The 19,276-nt window shown below is 49.2% G+C and overlaps 1 protein-coding gene across 4 annotated transcripts; it reads left to right on the top strand.

Moving 5' to 3' along the window:
* Nucleotides 1-7,744: 7,744 nt before the first annotated feature.
* On the top strand, nucleotides 7,745-16,449 carry Dennd6b (DENN domain containing 6B). 4 transcript variants are annotated; one of them, XR_012909602.1, is made up of 20 exons: nucleotides 7,745-8,013; nucleotides 10,384-10,422; nucleotides 10,496-10,538; nucleotides 10,962-11,074; nucleotides 11,981-12,061; nucleotides 12,573-12,678; nucleotides 12,761-12,840; nucleotides 12,923-12,985; nucleotides 13,233-13,288; nucleotides 13,890-14,012; nucleotides 14,093-14,188; nucleotides 14,271-14,365; nucleotides 14,497-14,562; nucleotides 14,879-14,943; nucleotides 15,047-15,136; nucleotides 15,254-15,307; nucleotides 15,632-15,741; nucleotides 15,823-15,917; nucleotides 16,012-16,086; nucleotides 16,167-16,219. XR_012909602.1 is itself a non-coding variant. In XM_075960317.1 (20 exons), the coding sequence occupies exons 1-20, from the start codon at nucleotides 7,837-7,839 to the stop codon at nucleotides 16,287-16,289; spliced, it is 1,761 nt and encodes a 586-aa protein (XP_075816432.1). In that variant the 5' UTR covers nucleotides 7,745-7,836; the 3' UTR covers nucleotides 16,290-16,449. The 4 variants fall into 4 exon arrangements, 2 of the variants coding, with proteins under 2 accessions (XP_075816432.1, XP_075816433.1); XR_012909601.1 differs by having other exon boundaries at nucleotides 16,009-16,086; nucleotides 16,167-16,218; XM_075960317.1 differs by having other exon boundaries at nucleotides 15,823-15,925; nucleotides 16,009-16,086; nucleotides 16,167-16,449.
* Nucleotides 16,450-19,276: the final 2,827 nt, after the last annotated feature.

Below are 19,276 nucleotides of genomic sequence, written 5' to 3'. Positions count from 1 at the left end.
TTCAATTCCCAGCAACCACATGGTGGCTAACAACCATCTATAATGAGATCTGGTGCCCTCTTCTGGCATGCAGGCAGGCATGGAAGGAATGTTGTATACATAATAAATAAATAAATATTTAAAAAAAATACCTAGAACAAAGGCAAGTATTTCTGACACAAAATAACCATATAAAGGGGGCTGGAGAGATGGCTCAGAGGTTAAGAGCATTGCCTGCTGGAGTTCAATTCCCGGCAACCACATGGTGGCTCACAACCATCTGTAATGAGGTCCTGGTGCCCTCTTCTGGCCTGCAGGCATACACACAGACAGAATATTGTATACATAATAAATAAATATAAAAAAAAACATATAGAGTAAGCTCTATCCCTAAGAGCACTAAATACAAAAGATGTTCAACAATAAAATGGAAAAAGAAAAGCTATGATATAAAATGAGCGCTGCCTCAGAGCACCTCAGAACAGGACTAGTGGTGGCCTGCGTTGTCCTTCCCTCGAGAGCCCCTGCGTCTCTATGCCAAGACAGACCCAGAAATCAGAATCTCTAGAAAGGACGAATGCAGGCAGAACCATGCTTATATGCACCATTATCAAATTGCTGGGGGCCAAAGACAGAAAAACCATGAAAGCAGAAAGAAAAAAATGACTCACCAACATTAAGGGAACAACAATAAAGTTTATAGCTGAGGGCTCATAAAAGATCAAGGAAGTGATAAAATAACCTCCAGAGTGTGAAGGAAAAATAAAACCTGTCAGAGAAAAACCCTATGTGCGGCAAAACTATCCTTCAAAAACTGAAAGTGAAAAGCTGGAGGGATAGCTCAGTCAATAAAATGATTACTGACTCACGTGTGAGCATGAGGTCCTGGGTTCGAACCCCAAAACCTACATAAAAAACCAGGCCAAGGGATGGGAGAAATGACTCAGTGATTAACAACACTGGCTGCTCTTCCAGAGGATCTGGGTTTGATCCACAGCTCCACATGTCAGCTCACAACCATCTGTAACTCCAGTTCTAAGGATTCAACACCAGCCATACTCACATCCATGTGGCATATACTCACACAGATACATACATGCACATAAAAATCATTACAAAGAAAGGAAGAAAGAGAGAGGACAGAATTCAAGCTTGACTGAGCGTGCGCATGCGCACACACACACACAATTTATTTTTTAATGATGATGAGCTAACAGGTAGCAGTGGTGTACATCTTTAATCCAAGTACCAGGGAGGCAAAAGCAGATGCATCTCTGTGAGTTTGAGGCCAGCGTGATTTACAGAACAAGTTCCATGACAGCCGGGGATACCTGAAGAAATGCTGTCTCGTTTTGGGGGAAAAAAAATGAAAATGAGGGTGAGCTAAAAACATTCCCAGGCACATCAAAGAGAAAACACATTGCAGGTACACCTATACTCTTCCTGGGTATAGGCGGAAAATGTGGAGTCATCACACTATTGCTTGCACTCCCAGATTCATTGTGGAACTCTTCAGAACCACCAAAATATAAAATCAGCTAAATCCCCATTGACAGGTGAATGAGCAAAGAATATATGGGTTGGGGCTTGGGAGAGGGCTCCGTATTGACCACACAATAGACCATTGACCGTAATGAAGAAAAGGTGACGAGCTAGAGAACAGCGTACCTGAAATTCAGTTGGACCCTAGAAGACAGGTGTCATCTGCATCTTTTTCAGTCACTGTGTAGTCTTGGAACTCACTTTGTAGACCAGGCTGACACAGTACTCAATGAAATCCACCTGCCTCTGCCTCATTAAAGGTGTGTGTCTGGCTATATGCATTCTTTCATAAGCAGAAATTTTTAAAATGATGATCTGAATGCAGAAGAGAGACTATTAGAGACTGGGAAGGATGCCAGGGGGACAGATGGAGAGGAGTTCAGTGGGAGCCAACATGACATACAGATATATGAAAATATCATGGCAAAACCACTAATTTGGCAGGGTTAGTGAAAAGGTGCAGACCTATAATCTCAACAAAGTACCGCCAGGAGGATCAGGAGGTCAAGGTCATTCTTAGAGGCGTGCCTAGATAAAGGCCACCCTTGCCCACATGACACCCTGAATCAAGAAAAAAAATTACTTTGTACAATTAATACATGTTTATAAAGATTGCATTATAGCACAGTTCAAATAGTACATAAGCCAGAGGTCATCTAACGGCACAGAAACTAATGAAGTGTCCCAGAGTAAAATTCAGTAACATATATGGGCTTTATCCCATTACTTGTCTAGCATACAAAATTCATAAGGATTTTTTTGTTTGTTTGCTTTTTTTTTTTTTTTTTGGTTTTTTTTCGAGACAGGGTTTCTCTGTGGTTTTGGAGCCTGTCCTGGAACTAGCTCTTGTAGACCAGGCTGGTCTCGAACTCACAAGATCCACCTGCCTCTGCCTCCCGAGTGCTGGGATTAAAGGCGTGTGCCACTACCGCCCGGCTATTTGCTTGTTTTTAAGTCAGGGTTTCTCTGTGTAACAGTCTTGGCTGTCTTGGAACTCACCCTGTAAACCAGGCTGGCCTCGAACCAGCTGACAACTTTTTATATCTTACTAGTGCTTGGGTTCCACAGTTTGACTGATTTGGTTCATCCGTCAAATTCACTGAAGCCTCATGCATTTTAATATATATTCATGCCAGGCGGTAGTGGCCCACTCAGCTTTAATCCCAGCACTCGGGAGGCAGAGACAGGAAGAGCTCTGTGAGCTTGAGGCCAGCCTTCCAGGACAACAGGGCAACACAGAGAAACCCTCTCTCAAAAAACTAAATATGTATTCATTTTACTCAAAAGGAAAAAATCTTGAAAACAAATACTAATTAAGGGTGAACCCATGAACAACATAGTTGTTTGTTGTTAATGCTTTTAGAAATGGTATCATTGCAGTGTAGGATGGTCCTGAACTCTAGTTAATCCTGTCTCAGCCTCCCAAGTGCTAGTATTACTATAAACATGTGCCCCCACACCTCACCAATAATACAGTTCTTAGGACGAGTGTATCAATGCCTACACTGTCTTTTAAGTTGATCTAAGTGGATCTTCAGGCATCTTGGTCTATGTCTGTAATCCCAGCACTCAGGAGATGCAGACAAGAAGATTGTGAATTTGAGATTAGTTTGGACTATGTAGCAAGATCTTATGTCAAAAATAAAAATGAGGCCAGGCGGTGGTGGCGCACGCCTTTAATCCCAGCACTCGGGAGGCAGAGGCAGGCGGATCTCTGTGAGTTCGAGACCAGCCTGGTCTACAAGAGCTAGTTCCAGGACAGGCTCCAAAACCACAGAGAAACCCTGTCTCGAAAAACCAAAAAAAATAAATAAATAAAAAATAAAAATGAGGGCTGGGCAGTGGTGGCATACGCCTTTAATCCCAGCACTCAAGAGGCAGAGGCAGGCAGATCTCTGTGAGTTTGAGGCCAGCCTGGTCTACAAAAGCTAGTTCCAGGACAGGCTCTAAAACTACAGCGAAACCCTGTCTCAAAAATAAAATAATATAAAATAAAAATGAATAACACTTGCCAGGTAGTGCTGGCTTTAATTTCAGCACTTGGGAGGCAGAGGCAGGCAGACCTCAGTGAGTTCAAGTGCAGCCTGGTCTACAAAGCAAGTTTCAGGATAGTTAAGACTGTTACACAGAGAAATCCTGTCTTGAAAAGTCAAATAAATGAAAATAAGAATAAACACATGAGCCGGGCGGTGGTGGCGCACTCCTGTAATCCCAGCACTTGGGAGGCAGAGACTGGCGAATCTCTGTGAGTTCGAGGCCAGCCTGGTCTACCAAGGGAGTTCCAGGACAGGCTCCAAAGCTACAGAGAAACCCTGTCTCGAAAAACCAAAAAATAAAAAAATAAAAAAAAGAATAAACACATGAAGGTAATTAAAATTTCCTGGGCTTGGTGCTGTACCCCTTTAATCCCAGCACTTGGGAGGCAAAGGCAAGTGGATCTCTGTGAGCTTGAGGCCAGCCTGATCTACAGAGTAAGTTCCAGAACAACAAGACTACCCACAGAGAAACTCTGCCTCAAAAAACAAAACAAAACAGAATAAAAAATTAGTAGGAGGGGTTGGAGAAACGGCTCAGTGGTTAAGAGCATTCTCTGTTCTTGCAGAGAGGCCATGGGTTCAGTTCTCATCTTATAACAATCTGTAAGTTCAGTCTGAGGAGATCTGACACCTTTTTCTTGCCTCTGCAAACACCAGGCACATACATGATACACATACATGTGGACCAAACACGTGTACACATAAAATGAGATAATATTTTTTAAAACCTAAGATAGCCACCAACTTCAAAGGCGCAGATAAGACCTCTGACCTGTGAATCCTGAGAGTGACTTGATGTTTAACTAACTACACAAGCATGAATCACCCCACTTCTATTTTCCCCAGTTTCCACCAATAAAGATACCTATCAAACTCTCTGGGGGCGGGGTCAGAGTTGAGACTGACTCTCATCTCCACTTGCAAAGTTAGTCCTTTTTGGCATACTGCAGGTGGGCAAAATGGGCTTTGAATGACTGTGCAGTTGGTAGCAGTTTTCTTATTTATAAAACAATTGCCTTCAGCTCAACACAATATGGTAATTAAAAAAGGTAATGATTTTGTAGCTCATAAATAACCATCCACTCCCATCCTGCTTGGAACCTCATGACTACTCGGCAGATGGACTGCAAGCGCGTAGTTTTTAGGCAGTTAAAAGGCAATGCCCAGCAATGGTGACAAAAAGGTGTGGGGGAGACCTTTCTATTCTTTTCCACTTTGATATGTGCTCCAACGGTCCACTTGGCCTTCCCAGGAGTTCATGTGAATGGAAAAACCATTTAAGACTTGGAGATTAAAGCTGGAATGCCTTTTATCCCAGCACTTGGGAGGCAGAGGCAGGTGGATTTCTGAGTTCAAGGCTGGCCTGGTCTACAAGCAAGTTCTAAGACAACTAGGGCTAAGACAGAGAAACCCTGTCTTCAACCCCCCAACTCCCCCCAGAAAAAAAAAACAAACTTGGAGATTGTTGCTGAAGCCTAGTCTAAGACGGTAATTTTGAACGAAAGGCTTAAATGCTTAAAAGAATAAAAACACCTAAAATATACAGTATAATATATAGATATAGAGTATTGTTATACTGCCATGCTCAGTAGCCTAAGTTCTAGACCTTTAGGGATCTCAGCTAAAACCAGACTTGAATTTGTGGCTTTGACGACAAAGAATAACATTTTGAGACTAGCCATTTTATGAAGCAGAATTTGAGTTTATTTTTTATTTAATTTTTTTTATTGATTTTATTGAGCTATACATTTTTATTTGCTTTCCTCCCTTCCTCTCCCCTCTCCTTCAACCCTCTCCCATGATCCCCATGCTCCCAAGTTACTCAGGAGATCTTGTCTTTTTCTATTTCCCATGTATATTAGATTCATGTATATCTCTCTTAGGGTCCTCTTTGTTGTCTAGGTTCTCTGGGATTGTAAATTATAGCCTGGTTTTCTTTGCTTTATGTTTAAAAACCACTTATGAGTGAGTACATATGATAATTATCTTTCTGGGTCTAGGTTACCTCACTCAGTATGATGTTTTCTAGCTCCATCCATTTGCCTGCAAATTTTAAGATGTCATTATTTTTTTCTGTTGTGTAGTATTCCATTCTGTAAATGGACCACATTTTGCATATCCATTCTTTGGTAGAGGGGCATTAGGTTGTTTCCAGGTTCTGACTATGACAAATAATGCTGAGGTGAACATAGCTGAGCACATGTCCTTGTGGTATTATTTTTTATTTTTTAATGGAAACAAAGGATTATGACAGGCACTTCCATGACAAAAAGAAGACTCTAAGACAATGAAGAGTAAAACTGCAACACATGGGCTAAATATTTTCCACTCTCATTATCGCCCTCAGCACTTTGCTCCAACTTCCAACAGATAAGAGCTGGGGCTTAATAAAAAAAAATTAGTATAGACTTAAGCACAGTGGTTAGGAAAGACAATGCAAGTGTGATAATGGCCTTTAATCCCAACAGATGCAGCCAGAGCTCTGTGAATTCAAGATGTGCCTGGTCTACATATCAAGTTCCACCCAGGCCAGGACAAATGAGGGTGTGTGTTGAAGCAAGTATGACATTCAAGAGTATAGGTGTAGGCTTCTTGAGCAGTCAGTAAGATAAATCCATAGTTATGGGCTCTGGAAGGGAGCGATATAATTATTTAGCATTGATTATATATCCCATCTTGATGGCTCTTAGGTTGTGTCTCAAAAGATTACTAATGTGCCCTCCCCATAAGTAGGATGGGTGAGGGAGCTCTGGGAATGCCTTGGATGGCAATCTGGCAAAGCAAAACCAGAAATTACTAAGGTTACACAAGAGATTTAGTTTATTGTCCTTTTCCTGTAAACCAGGTTTCTCATGAGATTTCTGGAAAATTGCAGGTTATAGCTGGGAAGAGGAAGACCTTAAGCAGTTGTTAATTGTGCTAGATTTCTTGCTTCTCTACTGGCAAAAGGCTAGGAGTGGGGAGGAGGAAGGCTCTCCATTTCTCTTCTCATGCCCCCTCCCCAATTTCCCTGCCTTTCTCGCCTGCTTCATTGCCTCTTCGTTCTAAATTCACCCTTCTATATACCTGGCCTCCGAGTTAGCGATTGCAAACTTCTTTACTCCTAGAGGCAGCAGCATTAGGTCGCCAGGCTGCCTCTTTGCTAACGAAAGTGGGCACACCAGCCTGGAGTGGGAGTGAGTCTAGGGCAGACATGCCAATTTGGCTAGAGTTGTAAAGAGTGGGTGGGTGGAGACGTGGTCTATCAATGGTGCCAACCTTGGACAGGGAACCCCAAGGAAGTACAAAAGGGCTACACATTCAGACACAAAATTGTGAGCTTAAAACATTGAGGTGCTTTTTAAAATATTTGTTTTTAGAGTGTTTGTCTGTGCACCACGTGCATTCATGGAGCCCATGGTGGTCAGAAGAGGGCATCGGATCCGCAGGAAGTGCAGTTACAGGTGTGAGCTGCCATGTGGGCGCTGAGACTCAAGTCCAACTTTTCAGGAAAAGCAGCCTGCATTCTTATGCGCTGAGCCATCTCTTCAGGCCCAAACATTTTTTTTTTTCACACTTGTTTTATTTTATTTTGCAGAGACAGTGTTTCTCTGTGCAGCCCTGGCTGTCCTGGAACTCATTCTGCAGACTATGCAGGTTGAAACTCAGAGATCCGCCTGCCTCTACCTTCTGAGTGCAGGGATTAAAGGCCTGTGCCACCACTGCCCAGAAGTGGTTTTCACACTTTTAAAGAATTGAGCTCATTTTGAGGTTTGTCTATAACTAGCTTGGTCAATTGTCCGGTGTGAATGCTATAGATGACGAAGTCCTGTAGCGATGACACGCAAAATGAACATTAAGCTCACAACCCTCGGCCGGGGTGGATACCCCTAGGTGGTCCAATACAATACGTCTGACGCCCCCTGGTAGACATCACTACAAGACCAAAGTCCCATCGAATCAGATGCGGGCCAGGGATATCAGAACCAGCATTGCTCGCCGGCCAGACTGACAACAGCACTATCCCCCACCCCCCACCCCTCCTCCACGGGCGGACCCGAGTCACGCATCCTCCACTGTCGGGAAGTGCCACCAGCTCTAGACCCCTCTAACCGGCTGGGGCCTTTCTCGCTGGTACATTAGCCGACGCCCCAGGGCGGGCGCTCCTCTGGCGCCAGGGGGCGCGCGGCTGCTCAGGGGACCTTCTGGCCTGCGGCGGCGGCAGCTCGACTGCTCCGAGGCGGGCCAGGTGAACCCCTGCGTTTCCCCGCAACGTGCGGGTATCGCTTGAGCTACTATCATGGAGGTGCCGGTGGATACCGGGCCTCGGCAAGCTGGCGGAGGACTAGGAGTGGCCAGGTCCACATCCTCCGGCCGTGCAGCGCGGGCCTCGGCGATACCCTGGGCGCGCTTCTCTGCCTGGCTGGAGTGCGTGTGCGTGGTCACCTTCGATCTGGAGCTGGGCCAGGCGCTGGAGGTAAGCTATGGGCTGGTCAACCCTTCAGAACTGTCCCCGTGCCTCTTCTTCGGAGACCTGAACCTCTCCCGTCGCCCCTCCTCTCCGTTCGTCCCTCCTCTCCCGATGCCCCTCCCCCCATGCTCCTCCCTTTCCCTCGCCTGCACCCCAGCTGCTTTTTCCTCCCAGTCATTTCTCACTGCCTCGCGTCCACCCTCCAGGAAGCACATCCTATGGCCTCCTGGCCTGTAGTCTTCCTGCTTGGTCTAGGGTCCTCTTAGGCGCCTCTCTGAATACTTTGTATCCTCAGGCTGACCTTTCCCCCACTTCTTTGGTCTAGTGACTAGCTTAGCGACCTCCTCTTTCTTAACCCTCTTTCTCATTGACTGCCACCTCTCCAAGAGGAGCCTCTTTAGAGTTCTAAGAGCGCTCCCCTGACCAAGAAAGAGACGGTCTCCAAGGCCTGACTGCTTACCCATCAATATATCTTCCGCAACATTTTTCATGGCCCTTTCCCCAAAGAGGTAAAAATGTCTCCTGCCCTCAGTTGCTCAAGCCAGAGTCTTAGGGTACATCTCCCCCCAGGTTTCACATCGTGTTTGCCACAGTCTCCAATGTCCTCCATAGTTTATGTCTGAATTTCCGGCTAAGAAGTCCTGTGGCATTCATCTTTCACTTAGAATCAGATCCACACCCTGTGAGGCCCTGCTTGGCCCCTCTGTTTTGAGCTCTTCACAACCTTTGGCATCTGGTCACCAGCTGTGTGCAGCTGGGCAGGGCCTTGGGCTTTTGATGTAGTCTTCCGGCATGAGGGCCTCCATCCCACCTACACATAAAGGCAGTCTCTCGTCTAGATAAAATGAAAATATCAGCCAGACTTAGTGGTGTATGCAAACCCAGGGTTCAGGAGGCTGAGGCAGGATCGTGAGTTTGAAGCCAGTATGGATTATATAGTGAGCTACAGAATCGGACTTGTATCTGAAGAAAGAGAAAAAGATAGCACAGTGGCACATGTCTTGAATCCCAGTACTCTGGAGGCAGAGGCAGGCTGATCTCTATGAGTTCAAGATCAGCCTAGTCAGCTTAATGAGTTACAGCCAGGGCTGCACAGTGAGACCTTGTCTCAACAAAAAAAGAAAACAAAACAAAAACCACCAGAAAGATAGGAGAAGAGGAGGAAGAAGAAAATGTTTCCGGCTCAGTGACTCAGGCTCAGTCAGTGAGCCCTTGGCAGGGCAGGTCCGGCCAAGATAATGTCTGTGTTCTAAAGGCAACTGACCGTCACAGCAGGTCTGCTGTAGGTGGAGGTGTCTCAGAGGCAGATCCTGATGTCAAAGGGACCTGTGAGAGCCTGAGAGGTGGTGAAGGTGGTTGAGGTAAGGCTGAAAAGTGACCCTTGAGACAGCTGCTGCAAGGGACCTTTGTGGTTGGGAAATGCTATGGCCCAGATGATCTGAGAGGCTCAAGGTCTAAAATCTTCTAAACAGAAAAGTATAATTCGTTTCTGTTACGGGAGAGTGTGTGTTTTAAGACAGGGGTTCTTCTGTGTAGCTTTGGCTGTCCTGGAACTCACTCTGTAGACCAGGCTGGCTGCAAACTCAGAGATCCGCCTACCTCTGCCTCCTGAGTGGGTGCTGGGATTAAAGGCGTGCGCCACCACCGCCTGGCTTCACACATACTTTTTTGTTTTTTTTTTTTTTTGAGAGTCTTTGTAGCCAGGGCTGTCCTAAAACTCACTATGTAGACCAGGCTGGCTTTGCATTCACTTATATTGGCTTTTTGAGGGATGAGTCCCCTGAAACAGACCTTCTTCAGGCTCACTGTCTCGGCCTCTGAATACTGGGATCGAAGGCATGCACCACCATGCTTGGCTGTCAGTTAGGTTTCTTGTATCACCCAGGACCACCAGTCAAGGGGTGCCAGCACCACTACAGGCTGGGCTTTCCTACATCATTCGCCAATTAAGAAAATGTACTTCAGCCAGGCGGATCTCTGTAAGTTCCAGACCAGCCTGGTCTACAGAGCGAGTTCCAGGACAGGCTCCAAAGCTACCCAGGAGAAACCCCACAGGCCAGTCTTACGGAGGAATTTTCTCAATTGAGAGTCACTCTTCCCAAATGACTCTAGCTAGTGTCAAGTTGACAGAAAACTAGCCAGCATACACCCGGTATACACTAGGGCTGAAGGTCATAGAGAAGGGGATCGTACTCAAGGAGAAGGCTCTGATGTAAGACAGCGTATATGGAAGGAGGTCACAGAAGGCCAGAAAGTGGGCCAGATAGACAGCCCGCCCTTGTAAACACATGCTTATGGCATCTGCTGAGCTGTTCTAGTGGACGGTGTTACCGCAGGCAGATACAGATTCACCAAGTGCTCTGTCTTCCCCTACAGCTCGTCTATCCGAGTGACTTCCGGCTCACAGATAAGGAGGTAGGTTCTGGACTTCTTGGGAATGGGTGTCCCCAGGAGTGAGCCAACCCTCACTGGGCTCTGTTTGTTTCAGAAAAGCAGCATCTGCTACCTGTCCTTTCCAGACTCCCACTCAGGTAGATAATCCCACACTCCCGGAACACTGGCTCTGGGGCTGGAGGGTCATGGACGAAAGGTGGAGTGATGGGACCAGTGGTATGTAGGCTGCTAGCAGTAGATGAGGCACTGTAAGGATGGACCCTCACCAGACCCCAGCTGCAGCAAGATAGCCAGGTTCTCTAAAACCCATAGACAGCCATAGATCTGGGCAATTGTGTAGCCGACTGAGCCAGGCTCCCGCAGGGAAACTGAAGATGGTTCTCTGTGTGGATTCATCCCAAGACCCTATGTGGTGTATAAGATCAGGATAGGAGTCTGTTGGGAAACAGATTGTCAGTTTTCCCTTGAGTGGGCATTTACCCTTGTGCAACAGCCCTCACCCCGACAATGGGAGGAGAGTCTCCCATTCACGAATGTGTGGTGGGGCTGCCTCTTTTCAGGATGCCTTGGAGACACTCAGTTCAGTTTCCGCATGCGTCAGTGTGGAGGTCAGAAGAGCCTCTGGCATGGTGACGACAGGCCTTATAACAGCAAGGCCCCCTTGGCACTGCAGGTGAGTAATGGGATGTCTCATCTGTCTTCTTTCCTTTTGCTAGGGACTCCTGGCTCTGAATATCTTCTTTAGAGCCCCTGGGCTTGTGGAGTAGAAGTGCTCCGGCCCCACCCTGGGAGCCCTGCTCTGATCATGTGCTGGGGTCTCCACCTGGGCCAGCTCTTGCGTGGTTCACTAGGATCAGCAAAGTTGGTCTGGTTGATGATGTCGCCCTTGCTGGGCACCTGTGTGATTAAATAAGCCGTGGCTCCGTGAGCAGAGGCCTGCAGAGCTTCCTGAGACCTTGAGGCACTCTTGTGTTGGCTAAGTCCTTTCTGTGTCAGCAGATGTCCCTAGACCTTCTGAACCAGAGAACACTAGGTCCCGCTGTGGTAGGGAAAGTGCTGGAGCTAGTCTCGGACAGCTGCCTCCTAAATCTCCTGGATTCTTAGGTTTGCTTTCTTTTTTTTTTTCTTTCTTTCTTTCTTTCTTTCTTTTTTTTTTTTTTGCAGGAGGGGGCATTCAAGACAGGGTTTCTTTGTATAGCCCTAGCAGTCTTGGAACTAGTTCTGTAGACCAGGCTGGCCTTGAACTCATAGAGATCCACCTGCCTCTACCTCCCAAGTGTTAAGCCCAAGTGTTAAGGAATAAAGGCATTGAGCCACCACCGACATTTTTTTTTTTAAAAGACAGGGTCTCTCCACGTATCCCTGCCTGTCCTGTAATTCACTACTTAAACCAGGCTGGCCTTGAACTCATAGAGATCTACCTGCCTCTGCCTCCCGACCCTAACCCTGAGTGCCTGGACTAAAGGCATGTACCACCATGCCCAGCCTTCGGTTTCCTCCTTAACAGCCCCTGTGTATGTCACCCTGGATCTTGTTAATGGCCTGTGTAGGGCATGGCTTAACACTGCATTCCTTACAGAGAGAGCCCGCACACTACCTGGGCTACGTGTACTTCAGACAGGTGAAGGACAGCTCTGTGAAGAGGGGCTATTTCCAGAAGGTGAGCTGCCTGCCGCTGGGGGACAGTTAGTGAGGAGCTCTGAGCCTCCAGGGTGCCTACCCATCTGCAGCCCGCCTGGGTAGCAAAACCAAGGAGGAGCCACCACGGGGCCCAGTTCTTTCCTGAAGCCTTTCTTGGCCTAGTATGGCACTTGAGGCCTTTCTGTCCTTGGGCCCCGAATATTCCAGCTCCTCGAGTCCAGCTGATGTCTTCATACTGCCAGGGTGAGGACAATTTAGCCAGCTCACATTTGCCTCTATAGGCCCCAGGCCCAGTCCTAACCCTGCTTGTGACCAGGGGTTATCTACCCTATGGTTACCTATACTAACTTAGGGTGTAGACATCAGGCTTTCTCTTGTCCAATCCTGATACATGAGTTAGGCTATTCTGTGGGAATGTGCTGCCCTGACCAGCTCTGGGGAAGCATGGCTTCAGGGCTGCCATGAGCTACTGAATTAGAGGAGCGATGCCTGTAGCTGAATGCCCTCTGACTGGCCCTGCATCATCACAGTCTTTAGTGCTGGTGTCCCGCCTGCCATTTGTCCGGCTGTTTCAGTCACTCCTAAGCCTGATCGCCCCTGAATACTTTGAGAAGCTGGCACCCTGCCTGGAAGCAGGTAAGTGGCATCAGACATGGCCGACATTGTCTCATCTCAGTCCCTTGGAAGGGCTTCTGACATCGGCCACCTGTGTCCACAGTTTGTAATGAGATTGACCAATGGCCAGCCCCCGTGCCTGGGCAGACCCTGAACCTACCTGTCATGGGAGTCGTCATTCAGGTGAGGACCAGGTGAAGAGTAAGCCATGCTGGTGGTGGTGACACTCTACTCCCTTTCTAGAAGCTGCTTCCTTCCTCCCTAGGTGCGCATCCCATCCAGGGTGGACAAGCTGGAACCCAATCCGCCAAAGCAGTGTGACCAAGAGGTGGGGGATGGGGTAGAAGGAGCTGGGCCTTAGCTTGAGCCTTGTCCCTGGGCTTGGGTGATTATTGCCTCTGCCTCACCAGCCTACTTTGTGGGTGGCCAAACCTAGGCAAAGCCATGGTGGTGACCAGCATTTTCTGTATGGAGCCTGTGCTGGGGGGAGGGGGATGGCATGGGGCAGGGGCTGTGGGATTGTCATCAGATAGAACATTCACCTTGGCCTGACCTACACTCCCTTCACTTCTCAGAACCTGCTGCCAGCCCCAGTCGTCCTCACTAGTGTTCATGAACTGGATCTGTTTAGGTGAGCCCTGTAGGGTACCGTAGGCTACTCTGAGGGAGCCTTCCCACAGTCATACACATACAAGTGTGTATGTCATGCAGGGCACAACTTGCCAAGAAAGGCTGCTCATCCAAGTGATTCTTGAGGAGCCCTCTTACCCAAGTGTCTGACTTAGGGAAAATGAACACAGTGGACAGGAAGGTTCTGTGCCCGGAGAGCTTGTTAGGAAGATGTTTGCTCCCTAAGGCTGCCCTTTGTGCCTTTCTAGGGATCTTCAAGGGATCCTGGACTTTGAGATTATCTTGTTCCATTCTGGGCCCAATAGGAACCAGGACTTTAGTCTAGAGGCATAAGAGGAAATAGGAATAACAGAGCCCTTTGATTGGTAGACTCCCTGAGGCTCTGAATCTGCAGCCCCTCACAGGCAGGGTCCAGGTCAAGCCCCCTAAGCCAGCACTAGCTCAGGTGGTTTGTCAGAGCATGGGGTAACTTTGATGACTTGAGACATCCCTTGCTCTTGGACTATCCTTACTACTGTCTTTGGGAGAGGTAGTGCCCTGTACACACCACAGCTCCTTTGTAACAGAGCTACCTGACTGACCCAATTGCTCTCCTGAACCAGGTGTTTCCGGCCAGTGCTAACTCATGTGCAAACCCTGTGGGAGCTCATGCTCCTTGGGGAGCCCCTCGTGGTCCTGGCACCCTCGCCTGATGTGTCTTCAGAACTGGTGCTAGCCCTGACCAGGTACAAACTTTACCTACTAGATTGTCATGGCTGTGCTTGGTTACCCAGCCGTATACATTCTTTGTTGCCGTACCCCACAGCTGCCTACAGCCCCTGAAGTTCTGCTGTGACTTCCGCCCCTACTTCACCATTCACGACAGTGAGTTCAAGGAGCTCACAACACGAACACAGGCTCCGTAAGTACATGTCCTCCCTTCCCAGCCTCACACACTACCTCCCCTAGGCCTCTCTCTGCCTCTTCTCTCTTTCTCTCTCTAGACCAAACGTGGTCCTAGGAGTCACAAACCCTTTCTTTATCAAAACACTCCAGCACTGGCCTCATGTCCTCCGAATTGGGGAGCCCAAGATGTCAGGTGAGAAGACCAGGGGCTATAAGCCTCACTGGCTTGAGACCTAAGGTGAGGTTCTATATCCAGTACCACTGAGGCCATAGGCATCGGCAGAGTTGTGGGTCCAAACCTTGGCTACTCTGTGTATTTCACAGGGGACCTTCCTAAGCAAGTCAAGCTTAAAAAACCCTCGCGGCTGAAGACCCTCGACACCAAGCCAGGTCTGTGCTTCCCCCTTGGGCTGCAGCCCTGTCTACTCTGGTAAAGCCTGTCCTGGACGTGGTAGATTCCTCCAGTGGGGATGGCCAGGCCTTCTGACTCTTTTTCTTTCTACTCAGGCCCCGTGGTGGCAGGTGGGGGGACATTGTCTTCTTTAGCAGGTCTCTTGAGTCTCAGGACGGATGGGTGAGAGATGTGCAGGTTCTGTCGAGGGAATGGGGCTGTAGGCAAATCAGACAACCATCTTCATCATCAGTAGAGCTGTGGGAATGTGGAAGGGAGGCTGAATGGACAGCCACAGCTCTGACCTCCTGTCAGGCCTCTACACCTCATATACTGCTCATCTCCACCGGGACAAAGCACTGCTTAAACGGCTGCTCAAGGTATAGGCTATTGGGTAGGGCCTGGACGTGGGTCCTCGATGTGGTGTGAAGGATGCCAGATACCAGCCAACACTGAGGCTCAGTTCCCTGCTTCCTGTTGCAGGGAGTACAGAAGAAGAGGCCATGGGACGCACAGAGTGCCCTGCTGAGGCGGCACCTCCTAGAACTCACGCAGAGTTTCATCATTCCCCTGGTGAGATGGGCAGGGTGTGCCAGCTGTAGGCGTGAGGGGAAATAGGAGGGGTGGTGAGAGCAGAGGCTGTGACAGCAGGGCTCGTGGCTTACATTTTCCTTGTCCCTTACCCTCCAGGAGCACTACATGGCGAGCCTCATGCCACTGCAGAAGAGCATCACACCCTGGAAGGTAGAGTCATTTCAGTCCCCATACCAAGAAGGGAAGGCCCAAGACGAATGTCCGCATGGAACAGAGAAGGTGGCTGTGATGCAGAAAGCCACCAGGGCATGAAGTTGACCTTGTGCCTGCCAGGCATCCCACACAGGGCAGAGAAATGAGGACTGCAAGGAGGGATACTGACAGAACTCCTGAAGGGTGGTCCAGGGATCTGCCCCGAGCAGGATAGGGTGAAGATCTTCAGATACATCCTGGAGGGAGGGTTCCATCCCGCTGAAAGGTAGGACCTGTCTGCCTGTGCTCTTTAACACCCAGCTCATGTTAACTTTGTCTCAGAGCCCCCCCCAGATCTGCCCCTTCCGCCAGGATGATTTCCTGCGTAGCCTGGAACACGCGGGACCCCAGCTCACCTGCATCCTCAAGGGCGACTGGCTGGGCCTCTACAGGTGGGAAAACATCGGGCACAGGCTGCTGTGGGTGTCCCAAACATATAGGCCAGCTCCTCAACTGCCCCTTGCCCATCACAGGCGTTTTTTCAAGTCCCCCCATTTTGATGGCTGGTATCGGCAGCGGCATAAAGAGATGGCCCAGAAGCTGGAGGCTTTACACCTGGAAGCTATTTGTGAGGCGGTGAGGGAAGGCAAAGGGAGGGGGATAGGGACAGGCCCAGGGGAGGTGGGAAGCCTGGTGAGAAGAACCTGAAATGTCCCTAGCAGAACATTGAGGCCTGGATGAAGGACAAGTCAGAGGTGGAAGTGGTGGACCTAGTCCTGAAACTTCGAGAAAAGCTGGTGAGAAACCTCCTTTCCTACCCAGCCTCCACCTTCCAGGCCGGAAGTGTGCCCATCTCTTACTACCACTGTCCCTCCAGGTGCGGGCACAGGGCCACCAGCTCCCTGTGAAGGAGGTGACACTGCAGCGGGCTCAGCTGTACATCGATACAGTTATTGGCTCCCTGCCCAAGGACCTACAAGCAGTCCTGTGCCCTCCCTAGGACAGAGCCAACTTGTGTGGTCCTGGAGGCCTAAGTCTGCCAAGTCTCCTGTGAAGGCAGGCCTCCACCAAGCTGCGGGCTCCCAGCCTTGGGCTCCTACCTCAGCTTCAGCCCTCTCCCGGAACCACCTCTGTTCCAGCAGTAAAAATGACATTTGGAATGACAGTCTGGTCCCTGACTATGGGGGGATTCTGTGCTGGCACTGCCTCGTTCTTTCCTGGACCCCACCTGTCCTCTGCAGCTGGAGGTGGGAGTGGGCTAGTAACCCTCACTGATGTAGGTGCCTTCACCACCTGCCCCCTCTTGGCACCCATCTGCCCACACTTCAGGATGCCTTGTATTGTGGGTCCTTTAGCCCAGCAGGCTTCCCAGCTCAGAGCAGAGGGAGGCAGCTGCCAGGGCCAGCCCCTCTTCTTTACACTCCACTCATTCTGTCTTCTGGGGAGTGATGGGTACTTTGCCTAGGCTATTCCTCTTTGTCCTGTGAGGACCTAAATCTCCTTCCTGCTGTGACTGGTCAGCATGAGGGAGTGAGGAATGGCTATAGGACTGGGCGCCCACTCAGAAAGCAAGCTCAGGCTGGTTTTTTTAGGTCCTCACCACAGTCCTTGTTCCCTTTCTTGGAACATCCCCTGGACACCTGCTCCATGCATTTCACCCAGGCTGCCAAGGGAGACTCCAGCTTTCCCCTCATGTCTGCCCCTCCCCTTGAAGCTCGAAAGCTTTGGGCTATAGCCTAATGTTGCATTCTCTGCTGTCTTGTCCTTAGGGTACAGTTGGTCTCGTAGGCCGCGGTGTTTCTTGGAGGTACTGTTCTGTGGTCTTCGTAGGAAAGGGCTAACCTGTGTGATCCCAGGGACCTAAGGCTGCCAAGGGCCTCCCTCCACCTTAAGGGTGTATCCTGGTTTCAGCACCCCTTCTAGAACTACTTTGGTCCCAGCAGTAAAAATGGCATTTGGAACCACAGCCTGGTCCCTTAATGTTGGAGGAGTCTTTGCTGGCCCTGTCTCCCCCCTTCCTGGATTGGATACTGTTGTGCAATGACCCCTCAAGCCCGAGCTTGGTACAGTGAGCTACAATGTTGCAACCCAGCACAAAATTAGGGCTCTTGGGATGGTGCAGACTAAAATGAGGAACCAGAGTTGCAGCCAGACCCTGTGGAGTATCAGAAACCTGTAGGAGGGTCTCCTGACCACTCAGACTAAATCTGCGAGATGAGGCCATGTCCCTGGGCAGTGTCAGGCAGTAGCAGGGAAAGAGGGGCATTAAAAAGAGCAGACTGTATACCCTGTAATGCTTTAAGGGGTGTTGGCAAAGTAAGCTTATGCGGAGCTGTACGATGAGCTTTTGCTTTTTTCCAGAGCTCCCATGTAGCATGACTACAACCCGTTCTGGGTTCTTTGGACTACTTTGATCAAACCCTCAAGTATGTATTGCCTTGCCCTTCTGCACTGATCCTGGCTAAGTCCAGGCCTAACAAAGGCAGTCAGTCCATTGTAAACAGTGCCAACCCTGTTTCTAGATCTTTGTACCGGTTCTCTCATTTACCCCCCTGACCTGAGCCTATAGCCTGTCACATTGTATCCATTTTACAGACGAGGAAACAGACAAGATAGATATGGTGTACAGCGAGCTCGATCAGTCTAACTTGGTGTCCAGTTAGAAAACTGAGCAGAGGCAGGTGGAGGTGGAGACCTTAGCATTAGGAAGAGTGACCCTGAGTACCCGCTGGAACAGGGGTGCCAGCCTCACCACCAAAAGCCTGGTCTCTAAGGGATCTTCAGAAATGTGGCATCTTCCACTGTGACAGATGGAGCTCCCAGGCTATGGGGACAGCAGAGTGCTAGCCATTTGGAGTCTGCGAAACTGTGCCTTTAGTATACCCAGCCTCCTACCCAAGTATACAGTGGCCAGTTCTGAGTCCCTCAGGTCTTAGTGGTCCCACCCTAAAGAGCATATCTCAAATGCCACTGCAATGTGTATTTCTCATGTTTTCCTTTCACTTTCTGAGGGCTGTTATACAGTAAGCTTCAGAGTGGCTCCCATGGACCTCAGTCACCATCCACCTAGGACTGTAACTAGCTTCTGCCCTGGCAGTCGGTGATGCCCAGAACACTGGACATGGGACTCAGGAAACAGATTAGGGGAGGTGGGAGGGTGTGAACAACAGCACTGCCTAGGGCATAGACCCAAGGCTGACACGTGCAGGACAAGGAAAGTTCCAGTCCTTTTCAGGGGCTTGTCCTGGCTACTGGGTAGTTTACAGCCTGGGGCCTCCTACCAGCTATGTCCTCTTCTACTCTTGCTCTCCCAGGATGGGATCAGCTCTGAGTTAGAGGGGCTTCTGTCCAGAGTAGGCTTAGTCCCTGCCAAGGACAGGGCCTGGAGGGAAGAAGACAGATGGCTACAAGGAGGCGCTCCCCTCCCCCCAAGCCCAAGGTCCCTCATGGTTAAGATGCCTGGATGCCTAGATAGTGAAAAACTAATCCAAGAGGCTGTGGTCCCCAGGGCTCCCTTTTGTGGCAAGTAGGAGAGATCTGTGAGTGAGCATTCAGGGGATCTAGGAGGGCTGGGTGGAGGTCATGAGGCATCCAGCCCCAGGGACAGACCGGAAGGACAGGAGGGTTCTTTTACCCTCCTGCTTCCTGCCTTCTATTTTAAGCCCTACTCAGTTTGGAATACTGACTGGCCTTCCCACAACTTTGGTATTAAAATATCTTTTTGTCATACAATACTTGTCTTAATTTTTGATACAGAGTTTGCAGCCCTGAGAATCACTGGGTGTTTCGGAGTCCCTTGGTATGCATGGGGGGCGGGGGTTGGTGTAGAAAAGATAACGTGAATAAAGCCTGGCTGCTTGGCAATGGAGCCAACCCATCTTGCTCAGAGAGAACCCGTGAAGACCTCAGATTTGTAAAGTCTTTTGGTTGGGGAAGGCTTAAGAATTAGGGCAGATCCCCCAAGTTTGGGGAGGAGATGTCTGAGAA

Source organism: Microtus pennsylvanicus, chromosome 2, assembly GCF_037038515.1.
Source record: "Microtus pennsylvanicus isolate mMicPen1 chromosome 2, mMicPen1.hap1, whole genome shotgun sequence".
NCBI classification, from domain to species: domain Eukaryota; kingdom Metazoa; phylum Chordata; class Mammalia; order Rodentia; family Cricetidae; genus Microtus; species Microtus pennsylvanicus.
Note: the sequence above shows the minus strand (reverse complement) of the source record. Positions and strands in the feature narration are given on the sequence as shown.

What these genes read in the sequence shown, in the direction of transcription:
- Dennd6b (XM_075960317.1), top strand. Translation starts at nt 7,837, where the DNA reads ATGGAGGTGCCGGTGGATACCGGGCCTCGGCAAGCTGGCGGAGGACTA. An exon ending in AGAGGGGCTATTTCCAGAAG is followed by an intron (nt 12,062 to 12,572) that starts GTGAGCTGCCTG and finishes GCATCATCACAG; the next exon opens with TCTTTAGTGCTGGTGTCCCG. An exon ending in ACAACACGAACACAGGCTCC is followed by an intron (nt 14,189 to 14,270) that starts GTAAGTACATGT and finishes TTCTCTCTCTAG; the next exon opens with ACCAAACGTGGTCCTAGGAG.